Raw genomic sequence first — 15,341 nt, forward strand, 5'->3', positions numbered from 1 at the left:
GTGGGGACAAAGTCACAATTTTGCTTGATTTCTTCCCCCCCCAGCCATAAAATTATTTCAGACAAAAGCCATAGCTCTAGTTTTTGTAAAAATGTGAGTTGCAATGAAGTTGTATCATCTCACTGGTGAAGAACAGTAATCGAGGACAAGAAGAAAGAAGAGGCAAATTATTCTTCTGGGCTGAGATACCTAATAAACTACAGAGGAAGTCTTGACTGCCCCTTGGTGTAAGACAGAGCTCTCCTCCTGCTCCTATAGGTGATATACAGCCCCTTCTGCTGAATAGAACACTTCTCCCTTACTTGCATACTCAACTCATTCGTTTGTGGAAAGGACAGGGCCATGTGAGCTATAAATAGCCCCTAATTACTAATCAATGTAGGGTTCATTTAAAGCATCATTTACAGTCTAATAACCTATCTAACGTGGTAGTACTAGTATATGTTGACTAGCAAAACTGTCTTGTTCGCAATTAGGCAACACTGGAAAAGTTTATACACAAATGTTTTACAATCAGTGACTGCCTGGGTAAGAGCTAATAACAATGTTTCAGAACAAGATTAATATTCAGTGGTTAAAAGAAGATTAAATAAGGCCAGAGCTTTCATTATTAAATATACGGGGCAATATACACTGCTATTATTGAGTGACAACTTTAAGACTAAATAATGAAGTCAGGCATTCACTGATGCACTAGATTTTTTCTAGTAACATCTGGCACCATGAATACACCTACAATCAGACGTAAAGAAGCTTTAACTTACTAAGATTACTGTAGACTTGTACCACAGTATAAACGGTCCGTAGTACTTATTGTTCTGATTATGGTTCAGTATGTAAAATCAAAGAAAATGGGTTAGGGAATGACCAAATGATATAGTGGGCATGCCCCCAAGTGCAAGGTTATGCCACACTAAAGATCTCTCAGGTAGTTCCAAGTAAGATGACACACTGATACAGCACAGTATGATGCCATGAAGAAACTTAGCTCCTGGGAACAGTTCTGTCCACTTTATCTGTCTTAATTAGCAAGTCTAATTAACTTCAACAAAATAGTGCCATTTGGTATGGCTACGGTGCTTTTTAGGCAAGCCTGGGGATCTCTGTGTTGCACGTGATAGGTACTCAACTGGATTCTCATACTCGCAAAGCTCAGCCCTCCAGCACATACAGTATGTAGCTGCTGTTATTAACATTGTTGTCTGTTATGCTGACCAAAGAACGTTTCTAACTCCCCTCTTCTCCAATCATGTCACATTCAATCTTATTATCTGCCAAAGGAAAGTTTATTATTAACCCCAACTGTAATCTCCTTATCTTTGCCTTTACAGTCTCTCTGAATCCCCCCCTGAGACTACATATGACTCTCTATTCCTCAGGTCTCTGGAAAAACAAGGATGGAATACATTTGTTGAAATGAGTGAATGCAGAATGAGATTCACTTAAAATAAAAAGGTTTCCTATTTCGATACCCTGATGAAACCCTGCATTCTGGTGGATGCTGCCCTGTTCTCCCTTCCATAACCTCAGCCCCACCTCCCCAAATCTGCTCTGTAGTCTCCCTCTAAGCAAAGGTTATATTCTGTCTTAAGGGGAACTTCGTGAATTGTAAAGTTGGAGTGAAAATAGACTTGCAATCTGCCACCATATGGTGTGACCTTTCTCTGGGCAGCATTAGCCTCTGTTTTTTTTCTATGCTGTCTCTGTGCTCAGCATCAACTCATGGACCTGCCTCTTCTCTTTCATATCACTTTATCAGTTTCTGTCATGAAAGAGGAATCTGCCAGAGAAACAGGAAGATGATATCTGCTTATGCATTGAGGAGAACAGCAAACTTAAAAAGCAAACCTACGTTAAATGCATTAAATGGTGTAATGACTTTCTTGTTGTTCTCCTATTTTTATAAGGCCTGACACTTCAGAATCTTAGCTCTGCAGTATTGAGACTGTCTATTGCTGTATTTACACAGCAGCTAATTCATTTCTGGCCTGATCCTAGTCTTGACTTCTGGCCACTACTGGAATTAGATTATCATAATAACAGCAATTAGAATGTTCTCTTTCTAACAGCCTGGATAGCTTTGAACATTTGTTCTGACCTATTCAAAAGTTAGAGATACGAAAGATCTGAAAAAGACATTTCTGAGGACATAGAATAAAAAAGATACTTTTGTAATTGCATGTCTAATTTCAGCTCATTACTCTCTCATGATCTTTTAACCTTCGCATCTTCATACTTGGAAAGGAAAAGATTTCTTACCATACGAAGTCAATAACAAATCACTTGCACTGCTGGTGAAATTCTCTCTCTGTTCTCATTTGTTTGTACCATAAATACAGAATAATTTGAGGACCAGACAGTACAAAAATATTAACATCCTATAAGCTCAGATATGCTTGTGTAAACTAAATGCCAAACAACATGTATGATCTATCATGCAAATCACTGTTGCTTCATGAATAACCTGCAAAGAAGAGAAAAAAGAAGGGCCAAATCTAATGAAGTCAGTTCTCGAAGAGCAACATGTGATACCTTCTCCATGCAAAAACTGTACATGAAAATAATCCCAAGCTCCCCAGATAAGAAAAAAATTAGAACTGGTGGGGACTTAATTTGTTAAAATTTGCATAAAACTTCTAATACTATGCAAAGGCTAAACATTGTTATTAATTTAAAATGGAAGAAAATCTAGAATGAAATGATGAACTCAATACCAGATTTTAGTACCGTTTTGTTTGCAAGGCATGTCAGCTTGGCACAGTGGAGCCCTGATCTCGGCAGCTGTGGAGACCTGAACTGTGCTTTGGGATGTCCTTTCCTCCCTCATCCAAAAAGCGAGCTGTTTCCCCCGACAGCAGCCATCTACCCTGTCATGTGCAAATATGCTGCCTTGGTGTTCATAGAGACGTGCAGCCACTATACTCTTCTCTCGCAAAAGGCCACTGCTATGGAAGCTGCTGTTCCCTCTATCTTCTCCATGTCACAACAGCAGCCTCCCAGCTAGACCGTCCTGGGCAAGAATCAAGGGAGAAGACAAGGCAGAGGGGTGTAACGACTGCCGGTGCCCGGCTCACAGGGCCTGTTGGCTCCTACTGCAAAGGAGGTAGGCAGCACCGCTGAAGAGCAGCAAATCTCCCCAGCAGCAGCTGCAGCGCCGTACGTCCCCTGGGCAGATACAGGAGGCATTCAGCTGTACAGTGAGGGGACGCAGCCTGAACAGCCATTCTGAACTGCTCTCAGGAAAACGGGGAAAAAGGAATGTAAACTGAACGTTCCAGTATTGGTCTTCTGTTAGAGAATGGAGTTGTGACATTCTCGTTTCCTGAATTTAAGCTGATGGGAGTGGCTGGATATATTTGGGAATATATAAGGTGGGAAAAACCAGAAACAGGATCTTGGATGAGCTAATTCAATCTTTTTTTATCACATCAGCAATCCTTTTGCAAACGATGTTGGACTATTTCATTGCTTCTTGATTGGATACAGAAAGGAATCAAATTTAAACACAAAAGATGCTGCTTCAGGAGATTAATACTAAATTGAATCAGGCAAAGATTGCAATCACACCCCTGGACACTACATATGAACAGATGGTAGCCTATGTTAATAACTTGGAAGGCGAGACTGACATAGCAGAATGCAATGCATTTTAACGAAGTCCATTAAAACCACGAGGATCGAGTATGACCATATTTAAGGGCTTGCTCCTAACCTTGTAGAATTCAAAGCAAAAAATTTTATTGCCATTATCAACTGGAGAATCAAACTCAGTTTGTAGAATATCCATGGAAAGAATTAATGATTTAAAAACCAGCAAAGCTGGGGAGAGAAACAGCATGCTGATCTATATCTTGTGACTAGATTTATTGAGGTTCCTGTTTAGGAATGAAACCATAGAAGGTGAAATTATGCATATTTATAATAATTTATAATTAACTTCAATTTCCTTCAATTATTATTTATACACAGGAACTGTTTCACTGCTGATTCTGGGAGTGACTTAGAATTTCTCATGACAAAAATGGCATTTACTTTCCTCAGAAAGACAGTATCCGCAGCAACACAGAGATGACACCGTATGCAGGGACTGGTTTGGAATAGACGTAGGAAGTCAAGTGCCTCCTAATGAGTCCTCTATATATCTCTCTGCAGAATTAGGATATTAATATTAATATTTGTTTTAAAGTCCTGATCCAGCCCAACCGTCCACACTTCATATATTGTATAATTAACTCTTCCCCAAGAGCTTCCTGTTCTATTCTTTACAACCAAGAAACAAACCATGGCTTGATCTGAAGCTGCCTTTTGAGTGCTAAGTATGCTCTACTTCGCAAATACAGTGAATTACCTTTTGTGAATTTTCTTGTTGCAGTACAGAATGTTTATAGTTCAATGGCTAAAACACTACAAGCACTGGGGTGCTCAGGGATGTCTGTGTGCAGAGTATAACTATACATTCAAAGTTATGAAAGCATGACAACATAATGGCTATTAGAAATTCTTATTAATCTGTGCTAGCTATCTGTAAGTGCATTCACAACACTGAGGTGCTGAACAGCCATCTTCTGATACCTGTTCCTGATTCACAGCCTCTCCAGATGTAAGGTTGTTCTCACTGATGTAACCAGGAATATATTCTAACCCAAAATAGTGGCTTTCATTTAGTCTTCATGCTTCTCAGCTCTTGGTGCTTCTGACTTCATTGATCACTCTCAAAGGATGATCTCCTGCCTGACGTTAGCTTTCTCAAACTTGTACTTTTGATTCACTCTGACACGACTACAGAACATCCCCTTCAAATACTAGTTTGAACATCTCTTCTCCTGCTCGCATCTTAGATTTGATTTCCCATGTCTTCTGTTGCCATTCTACATATTATAATCACTGCTCCTGTAATTCATTCCTTCCTTTCTTCCTATCTTTTTCTTCTGCTGTGCTTAGTAATTATTTACACATTCAAAAAATATAATTAACAAAATAAAGTAACACAATAGCAGACAAACAAAATAATTCTTCCATTAATAGTCATTCTAGTCACTCATCTTTTCTCTCTTTTTCTTTATCATCATAAAAATCTACAGTATTATCAAAGTACCACCACACTGATATTATTGCGTTAGACATTCTGGAGCAAATAATACAGAAATTAATCTTCAAATTTTCCTTTTTTTTATCCTTTATGCCTGTTGAGTTGCCTTGTTGTTTAAATCCAACCTCATACTTATTTTCACCACTGGCAGACATGCTCTGTAGTTAGTAGCAGGCTTGACTAAAGACAATGTGAGTTTTGCTTACCTAAAAATCACAGTTAGCTATTTCTGCTACTGTGGAAGTAAAAAAAATTGGCTAGCACTATAAATTCTTTCTTTCTCTGAATAACAATTTTTTATAACAGGATGAGAAAAATTTTATTTTATTTTTAAAAAACAGTGCTCTATATTATAACTCCTTTCACATCATGTTGGGATTGACCATGAGATTATAAACTGCACTGACTGCTTTATAATTGGTTTCTGATATACTTTTTCTTTACAATTTTTTTTTTTTTTTTTATTTCTGGAGAGAAACTCTGTAAAGATTGTATACGTACAAGACCAACAGAATGCATTTTATTGCATATCTTACAATGCAGAAATCTAGTTTACTGATCAAATTCAGATTTGATCCATTCAGTTTCCAATTCATCTTAGCTATACTCTTGATGTCAGATGGAAACAAAGATCCTCTTGCATTTCTCTCACATTTAAACCTGAAATCTGTTCAATAGGTAAAGAAAATTAGTGAAGTTCAGCTAATGCCATCATATTTGTTCTGCAAAAATAAATACTAGTTAGGGAGAGTTTGATGAACTTATTTTCAAGAGTCATGATTTTAATAATGATCTAAAAGTTCATACGAATACATGTATATGGGCTGGCAATATTTCTATCATTCATTAAGAATATTTCTTAATTTCTTCTCTTCAGTATTTTTAAAAAAAGGTTCATGCAGGTATTTTTACCTGGTTTTCTGCAATAACCATATTTTAATGAGTGGGTTTGAAACCATTAGTTGGAGATTATCTGCTATACAGAAAAGTATATTTTACCTACGGTTAACCACAGTACTGTCTTAAAGAATAAAAGGAAACTGCATTTGATTCTGTCGGAACTAGAATGAATACAACCTACCTTTTGAACACAAAAAGGTTTAATTATCTGTATGTGTTTTCTCCATAACTTCATTCTGTAAATGTTTCTTGTGGGCAAGTTAGCGATTTTCAGCTAGTAAGAAAATATGGAATGCCTACAATGCTCTCTAGCAAGCATATTTGTGGTTCTTTGGACACTGATGATTTTGTCAGATTTAGGTAATAAGAACTAGCATTTCAAGTTACAGTTCTTTTGTCTCCTTCTTCCACAGATAACTTCATATAGTCGCAGTGCAATGATTTTCTTCCTTTACAACGCTTCTTTTTCACTAACCTCTGAAACATCTTAAACAAGTATGTCAGAAAACTCTTACCACCCACAGAAATCTGATGCCAGGTGTGATTTGCAGTGGCAATCAGTCTTGTTGAACTCTCTAGTGTAATTAATAGTTTGTTCTAATTACCTTCCAGAGCATATTTCATGTCCTGGGCAAAGAGAGTCCACGTGATTTCAGCACTGATTTTTCCCATGTTCAGCTCTTGAGGGAACCTGCAATCAATCACATTACATCAGTTCACCTGCTGCTAGAAATTATGCTTACAGCTGCACAGCAGAAAGGCAAATATTTCCACAAAATAATTCCCCTAGTATGCGTTTACTGTATTTTGTGTTTTGTACAGTTATATGAACCATCCAATCTTCAACTAAAAACTTCCCTTAGTCTAATGTCAGGGGCCTAAGTAATTAGTTGAATGTTGCACCAATTCCCTCACATGACATTTTAAATCACAAAACATCCATCTGTCTTGCAAATAACACCTCAACTTTAGATAAATCAGAGGGCTTATGAAAAACCTGAAACAGTTGGCTTGGATGTTTAGCAGCTACAGGTTTTCCTTAAACCCCTTATTACGCTGGAAAATAATGAAGTTGTCTGTGAAGCTATATTGGTTTATACTAGTTGAATCCAATTCACTGAAGACTTTCACCTTGAAGTATGGATAAAACAGTAAAGAATATAAAAGGTGGAAAAATGCATACTTTTGATTAAAACTTTTAGTTTTGGTCTTATGCTTCGCATCATCTTTGAAAAACAGTCCTTTTTAGATATTTTTCGTTGTTATCAAGTAAGTATTTTCCACAACTTTTTCATAGATCCCAGCTGCTTCTTATTCTATGTAAAAGAAAAGCTTTAATCTTTCAGTTACCATCTTCACTGTTAGCTACTAGCAATAGCTGACATTTTAGTGACCGACACTGCATGTTTCACATCATATTTAAAAGGCGAGCTGTTTGTCCGTCCTTTACTGACATGAATACGAGCAGTTCTCGGGGCACAGAAGCAGACCAAAGCAGGTCACGCAGCTGAAGAGCAGGAAGTACTGCACAGAACCTCTGAGTGGTAAAACAGTTGTTCAAACTACAGCGGTGCAGTGAGAGCCATGCGAATACGCTAGCAGTTCACCATGAATACATAAAATCATCGAGCACCGTATTTGTGAGGAAACACACAGAGCTGTGTGGCTTTTGTCTTGAGTTTATTACATCACTTTACACTAGCAGAGAATTTGATCCAAAGTATTTTCACCTTTTACTGAAGCACTAATCAAATTCAGAAAATATTCTGTAATAATTTTTGTAAAAATGTAAGAATTTTTAAAGTTCTTATTGCCAAAGAAAGAATGAGAATGATGTGCAACTTTAAGGTGATAGCAATATAATCTAAGTATTCTTTCCCGAATTCTTTCCAGGGACGTATTTGACAGTGTTCATATCTGCAAAGAAAAAGTACTTAAACAGCTCATTAGCTCTGTCACTTTAATATGAAGCAATTGCTAGCTCAGATCACTGATATGGCTTCATTATCATTATGCTAATGGCTGCTCAATTACAGAACTCTGTATTAATTCTGTTAACACAAAATTAATTGTTGCTCAAAAGCTCAAATATATTTTAACTATAACTGTCTTAATTTCTTTACCTCCAGTCCAGTCTGAGTGCTCTCTTGGCACCACACTTGAACTTTGACAATGTGGCTCTGAGGAAATATTTAAAAGTTGATTTAATATTGACACTGTCTTTTCTCCATAATGCAAAGCTGGCCATAATGCAAGGCTGAGTCTTAGAAAAATGCATTTGTTTGATTAGTGGTATATATATGTGTGTGTATACATTTTAACTTGTGAAAACACATGCACACACAAACTACAATTACCTTTTTACTAGGTTGCTTAAATTACTACAGTTCTACACAGTATCCTCGATTCATCCCACCTAACTTCAGTTAGGCACCTAAAGTTGACACCCAGAGATATCAACTTCTCTGTCCCTGAGAAATACAAACTTAACGAATAACCATCAACTGGACATACCAATGAAATCCTTCCATCCAGTGCCTAGGGAATGGATATTTGCAATTTTATCATTACATGGATACATTTTTCTGTACAGCCCTGCAGACTGGCTGCCATTCCCATACATCCTTGTGCACGTTTTATCCAACACAGTGACCTCTTAGCAGATTACTGTGACAAAAATGATCATACAACAGAAATCCCACTGTGTTTTAGTATAAAACATTTACTTTTCACATGTAATTATTTTGCTTCATGACAGCTATGATATCTGTAGGTCTATTCATCAGACTCAAATAGTAGATTTTTAAGTTGTCCAAAGTAGGTTAGTAATGTAATGTGGACAGGTAGCCTAATCAATATTTTCGGTCAGTGAAATTGATTTAACATGCTAATGAACTAGGTACCTAATATGCCTGTAGGTCTCATTGTGCTGCGATATTAGCCATAAAATACACTTCTCCAAGCATTAACATGCTTGGAAATGACATCACAGAGTTTGCCAGGGTTCAGCTAGACTTTATTTCATGAAAGTTTCCTACAGTTTGATAGTTTGACTTCCAGATAATTTAATCCTGATTCAGAAAGTAAAACTACTTGCTTACCACATTATAGGTACAAAACTCTGGCTTCAGCACTATCCCAGCCCCTTCTCCACACAATGATACCACTGCTTTTCCACTTTTTGCATTTCTGATCAATACTATCAGAGCTGGTGGGTAAGTGGAATCCCCTAAGCAAAGTAAACTTCTAGTTTTCAAGACTGCCTTCACAAGCCTGGATGTTTGCTACTGCAGCTCCACCTGGCTCAGACAGGCACGTACAATGGAAACTGTGACAAACATTGTTTTCACATGGTAGAAATAACCATTTCACATCTGATTCATGGCTTTCTTTTATCCTGTCATTCATATGAATTGTGTTGACACAAGAAAATAAGCTTTATTCCATTACTCTGCTCTGTGTTCTTTATCCTGTTCACTGATGTACAGCAATTTGAGACATATAACATCTTGTATCACAAAACTAATTAGCCACAAGCTGCTTATTAAAAAAATTTACTGCTTATAAACATATTTCAGAAATAAATAACTGTTATCTACCATTATTAAAATTCCTTTTGTATACATACTAACTATAATGGTTTAAAACTGAATTGCATGGAGACATTAAAGCTGTATGGTGTAGACAATTTGATTTTAAATTTTTCAAGTATTATTAGTTTACAGAGGATTGGACAGAGATTATCAGAGTGTACTTGATATAGCATTTTTGCATTGATTATTTTTTCTTAAATGGAATGCAAGATCTAAATAATTTTAAATTCTTCAACCAATTTCTGCATTTGCTAACATCAAAATCCTGGGATTAGATTTTCCCCCTTGGTATATATTTACATTCATCTAAGTAATATTTATGCCTAATTTCAGTTAGCTATTCTTTAAATGAATATTGTACAAAGTGTACAGGATTGACAGAATACATCATGCATTCAAAAGATTTGCTCTGAATGTCAATGAAAAGGAAAAAAAGCTAAGAGCTGTGTCAACAAGTATCACAGAATTGTGATGGAGTAAAATTTTGTCCTTAACTAGAAAGGCTATAATATTGTGGCTGCTATTTCAACCATTAGCTGGGCAGGATAGCAATGATGACTGTGATATGGTCTCTCTAGGCATCCAGTATTGAGCACATGGACAGCAGATTGGATGTTGTTTTGAGCTAATGCAGCCATTTTTATAGAATTTTTGAACAATTTAAGCTGGAATGGACATCTGAAGGTCATCTAGCTCAAAGCAGAGAGAACCTCAAAGTTATATCAGGTTGCTCAGGGCCTGTACAGCTGAATTCTGACTACCTCCAAACATTAAAATGACACAACCTTTCTGGGCAACATACTTCGGTGTTTGACCCCTCTCGCTGTGGAATGTGGATTTGCTCCTGTATAGCTAATGAGAGTTTCCCTACCTGAAAATTGTGCTTCATGCCTTTTACTGTGCACTTCTGGAAGTGGTTTTGCTCTGTCTTTTCCTTATAACATCTCATTAGGAAGTTGAAGAATGCAATCAGCACTGCCCTTAGCTGTGTTTTCCTCAGGCTGTACAAACTGCTCCCTCAGCTCCTCCTCACACATCACGCGTTCCATCCCCCTAATCGCCTTGGTTGTCCTCCACTGTAGTTCTCCAGTTTGACAATGTCTGTCTTGTACTGGGATATCAAAACTGGAAATAACCATCCAAATGCAGTGTCACAGGTTCTGACCAGAAGGAAGCAGTCACGTCCTTCAACCTGTGGGCTGTGGTCTTCCTAATGCAGCCCAGTATGTCATTATGCAAAATACAACTCACTGCACTAGCAGCTTTATTCATGAGGGTAGCAGGATTTGGTCTCTTCTTAAGGTCCTTAAATTGCTAAAATGGTAGCTGAGCTTTTCATAGTACCGTGCTTTGATTAACATTCCTCCATTGCATGAAATTTGTTTTAGTAACAAATGTCATGGTTTATAAGAGCTGCTTTATCAAAGCCTGAAAAAAGGCAATTAAAAACGCCCCTGGAAAAAAAAAAATATATCTTTGAGATCTCCATAGATAAAAAAAAAAATTGAAATCCAAATGGCCGCCTAATTTCTTATTCAAATCGAACAATCACTTACATATTTTAAATATAAACCCAAGAGAAATCCATTGAAATAAGCATTTTAAAACATGTCAAATTATCCACAAAAGTCTCAATTATCCACTTCATTTCCATTTGACAGAGTTCTTATGCAAGTGTGGGCATATTAAAATCGACCTCAAGAAAATAAGTTGAAGTCTTGTAGAACTTCAAATAAGCAAAATTTTTATGTACTTTGTTAAATGTAGCACATCAGAAACAGAAGCTTCCTTCCACACTTCTCCCAAATGTGTCAGAAGTGAGGTTCTTCATTCAGTTAAACCCCACAGTATCTATCAGTAAAGCTGGTTCAGCTTCACTAATTGTAGCAGAGGCGGCACCTTTCAATCAGGCAACGTTTTAGGTATTTCTTACACCACGTCCCAGACCTTGTGTTGATGGGCATGGAACAAGGGGCCATTGACCTCCGTGCTGCTGATAATGTGAGATATCTTCCTCTTTCAGCTACATTACTATTAGGATTTAAGGTGCAAGCCAGCAATAGTAAATCTCATTAGACACCATGATCTGCATCTTTGGCACAGTGTCACACTGATGACGACTTTGCAGATCTTATTTAGAGAAGCAGCATTACTGATTCCAACACGGGTGTGAGGAGGGCAGGCTGACTTAGACTGTGCTTGAAATCTAATGTCAAACATACATCAGCATCTCTACGGTAAGTACAAATGCCAATACCAATCGGTCCTACAGAGCAAGTAGAGAAACATGCTGCTTTTGTGTTAGGAGAAGCTTTTCTTTAAAAAAAAAAAAAAGTATCCAAAACAACTCTGAACAGTTTTTCAAGTTTTTCCACCCACAGCCTCTTCATCTCTTGCTCCTGATGTCTCCTATTTCTCAAAGACACTTTATTCCCTGTGTTCACCTTTCCACTTCCAAAACAACAGTGAAAATAGGAGAGAAGTCACACGCACAAACTCTCTCCCTTAATCTGTCCCAACTCCATCCACTCCTGATTCTCTTTTCACATCTTACACAATCACTCAGCTGTACTTTAGGGAACCTCCTAATCCTCTCAGAGGAACTCTGTTCTTTATCCCTTTCCTTTCTCCCTCACGTTTGCATAAGAATATAGCTAGAATAACTTTTAGGATAATTAACCCCCAATTACTCTTGCTAACTTTCAATGAAAAGACTGAAATGAAACACACCTATGTATTTGTTCCAGTTAGATGTTTTATAATAAGTATATTTGTTATACAGACAGTCAGACAAAGAATTGAGCTTCCACTAATACAGAAACTTCACGCTAAGTTGTATAAATGGAATAAACAGGAAGAGATTTTTCTTTCCTCTGTAGGGTAAGAACTCATTCCTTAATAAGGTCAGTGCAGGAAATGATTGAACAAAGAGATTTTTATTACCCAGGACTGAATCAATCCTTCATTTATTTAAAGGAAAGGAAGGAATCAGAAGTTGATGAAATATCTTCCAACTCCTGGTTATCACCGGGAGGTTTCTTTGGTAATTATACTGTGGGTCCATAAAAAGTATGGTACCTTTTATCAACAGACAAGCACATCTCCATGTACAGAGTGCCTTTCAGTATCTACCCTATTTTGGCTGAAAGAAACAGGCTTGTTCTTGCTCCCCTTCAGACCATTCCATTAAATGCCACTGCAGACACCTCTAGTAAATGTTTAGCCATAATATGGATGTAAGTTTCAATTTTAACTTTTGCATAAGTCATCACAGCTAGACTATGCCCAGATTTTCTAGGCTCTCTCTGTGAAAGAACTCCAAAGAGCTAAAACTTTTCCCTAGGCCCTCATCACGTCACATTTTAATTAGCGCGACATCCGTTTCTCCAGCCTTAATATGTGAAATATGTTCCTTTGCACTCCTGCACATTTCATTTTCAAACCCCAGCACTCTATCTCCTCCTTCTGTGTTTATGGACTGGCGCTCTCTTCTCTGCTAGCGTTATCAACCATAAGTTATTCCGCTTGTCTTGGTTATTGATTGTACCTCCCTCATCTGTTACAGCTTCTATTCTGAGAAGTCAACTTCCACCTCTGGTAAGTCCAGGATATTGCTCTCCATTTTATAAATTTTCAAGTCAGCCTGGCTAGGCTTTCTCTCTAGCCAATCATAAATTTGGAGCACGTCTTATTGTGAAGTTCATTATTCTTTTACAAATACATCCCTAAAACTCTATTATAATGCCTAAAAAAAGTCTCAGCATGATTTGAACGCTTTGTGTGCCAAGATACTATCATAACATTAATACCATCACATTATTTTGCTGAACTTTCCCTTCTGTCTATTCATTTAGTTGTCTTGCATAATATTTTGCTACTTAACTTTTTGGGATGGTTCATATACCACGTGTCTTTAGTGTTCCTAAAACAAAAGGCTCTCTTTCCATGATCAGAGTACTAAGTCTTTATCAAACTATCTCAATGTTATATTCTGTATTTTTAAAAATCTCTAGCTAGATTATATTTAAAATACAACTACTGATTCAGGTTCATTTCCTGTCCTTATTTTAATAAATTAATGATTCTTAATTTTTATGGGGAAAGTAATTACTTACTGGTTCAAGACAGGTGTATACGCTGTTTTATCTTCATCTATGATGGTGACCATCAGAGTAATAAGCTGTGCCCAGAAATCCAAATTTTTTGTTGTCGGTCCCTGTTCTTCCTTAGGAACTTCTTGTTTCTTACCCTGTTAAAACAAGATTTGAATAAATTTTATATTAGAGAAATTAGAGAAAATATTATGGGATTTCCACCTACAGATTATTACTTGGTTGGAAAGAGTGACGTATTAAGAATCTTCAGAAATTTTGGACAAAGACTATTCAACTTAGAGTAGATTGTATGACAGACTGTACCTGGCTGTGAACATATATCAAAAAACATACACAGTGCAAAGACAGCCAGGTCAGCAAAGATGATCAATAGAGACTTGATTTTTAGTGCGTGTCCACACTTTAATTAAATACATTCTTAAATTCTTTGTTGTGCTGAAACTGAGTGCAGGTAAAATCATCTGCTGAGGCAGAACTTTATACCCTACACAATAAATACTGAACAAATCAATGATAAGGAACATGTTTTATTTTGGATTATACGCTGAAATTATTGGGCCTAACAGCTGCCATGCTTTTCACTCTAAATGAAGAAGTGGTTAAATTTCCCTTTATTTTTTAATAGCCAAAATAAAAAAGGCTATTGCCCAAAGTATTCTGCACAGAGATTTTCCAGGGACTCATAGATTGACTGGCAGAACCACAAAATGTGCATTTAAGAGAGGCAGAGGAAACTACCATCAAGTAGGAGAGGGAGAAAAAATAATCCCTGGACACATAAAAATGCTAGGAAAAGGTACATAGGAATATCCACAGGAGAGGCTTGTGAAGGTATTGCCTTGCCAAGGATTTTAAAGCTGTGAGCAAAACCAACCTGTTATTAGATTCCTTTTTTATCCAGGGAAATGTGATTTTTGTATATTCCTTGTAAATGAAGAGGTCTGCAATCAGTTTCACATCCAAAGCAGAGAACCTGAGATGCCCCATTACATTTTTGTAATAATTGCGAGAAAGGACATGACACACTGATATATCAGACGGATTACCAACGTGACTCTCCAGTCATTAATTAAAAGTTGTTAAGTAAAGCAGTATTTTTCATTCCTCTTGACTAAAAGCCTGCCTTTTGCACCTTTTCATATAGTTGTAAGTATGTATTCACCACTTACAAACTTTTGAGAATTTTATACTTTTTAATCTCACTAAAATATGCATTTACAGCTAGATTTTGTCTCTACAGTTTTGATTTATGAATTCTTAGTCTACAATTTCCTAGACAAAAGTATTTTTCAGTTCTTCACTTGACAGAAGGATCAGATTCCTTATCAATGTCCAATAAATAACTTCATTGCAGAGAACCAAATATGAGAAGAAGTATTTTTATCTCTATATGGACACACACACGCATATAATTTTGGCCACGCAGAGGTACGTCTGTGCATGCTAGGTCTCTTCTACACAGCTGTCAGAGACAGAAAGGGGTCTTTTCACTCAACTAGTTAAGTCAGAGAAAATAAACATGCCTATTATCTTGCAAATTTAAACATATATTCCCCATACTTCTGACCACTTCAATGGGCCCTGTATCTCTTTGAATAGATATGACACTGTATTAGTGTCATAGTGAATTAATTAAATGTTATC

At 36.9% G+C, this 15,341-nt stretch overlaps 1 protein-coding gene across 6 annotated transcripts in view; it reads right to left on the reverse strand.

The window, feature by feature from the left end:
* UNC13C (unc-13 homolog C) overlaps window positions 1–15,341 on the reverse strand; it is a 238,892-nt gene that overhangs the window by 55,437 nt on the left and 168,114 nt on the right. For all 6 annotated transcript variants that reach the window (XM_076347732.1, XM_076347731.1, XM_076347734.1 and 3 more), the window contains 2 exons: window positions 13,698–13,831; window positions 6,595–6,680 (listed from right to left, as the gene is read on the reverse strand). In XM_076347732.1, the coding sequence (XP_076203847.1) occupies window positions 6,595–6,680; window positions 13,698–13,831 (220 nt within the window). The remainder of the gene's footprint in view (window positions 1–6,594; window positions 6,681–13,697; window positions 13,832–15,341) is intronic.

This window comes from Aptenodytes patagonicus, chromosome 10, assembly GCF_965638725.1.
Source record: "Aptenodytes patagonicus chromosome 10, bAptPat1.pri.cur, whole genome shotgun sequence".
In the NCBI taxonomy this organism is placed as follows: Eukaryota; Metazoa; Chordata; class Aves; order Sphenisciformes; family Spheniscidae; genus Aptenodytes; species Aptenodytes patagonicus.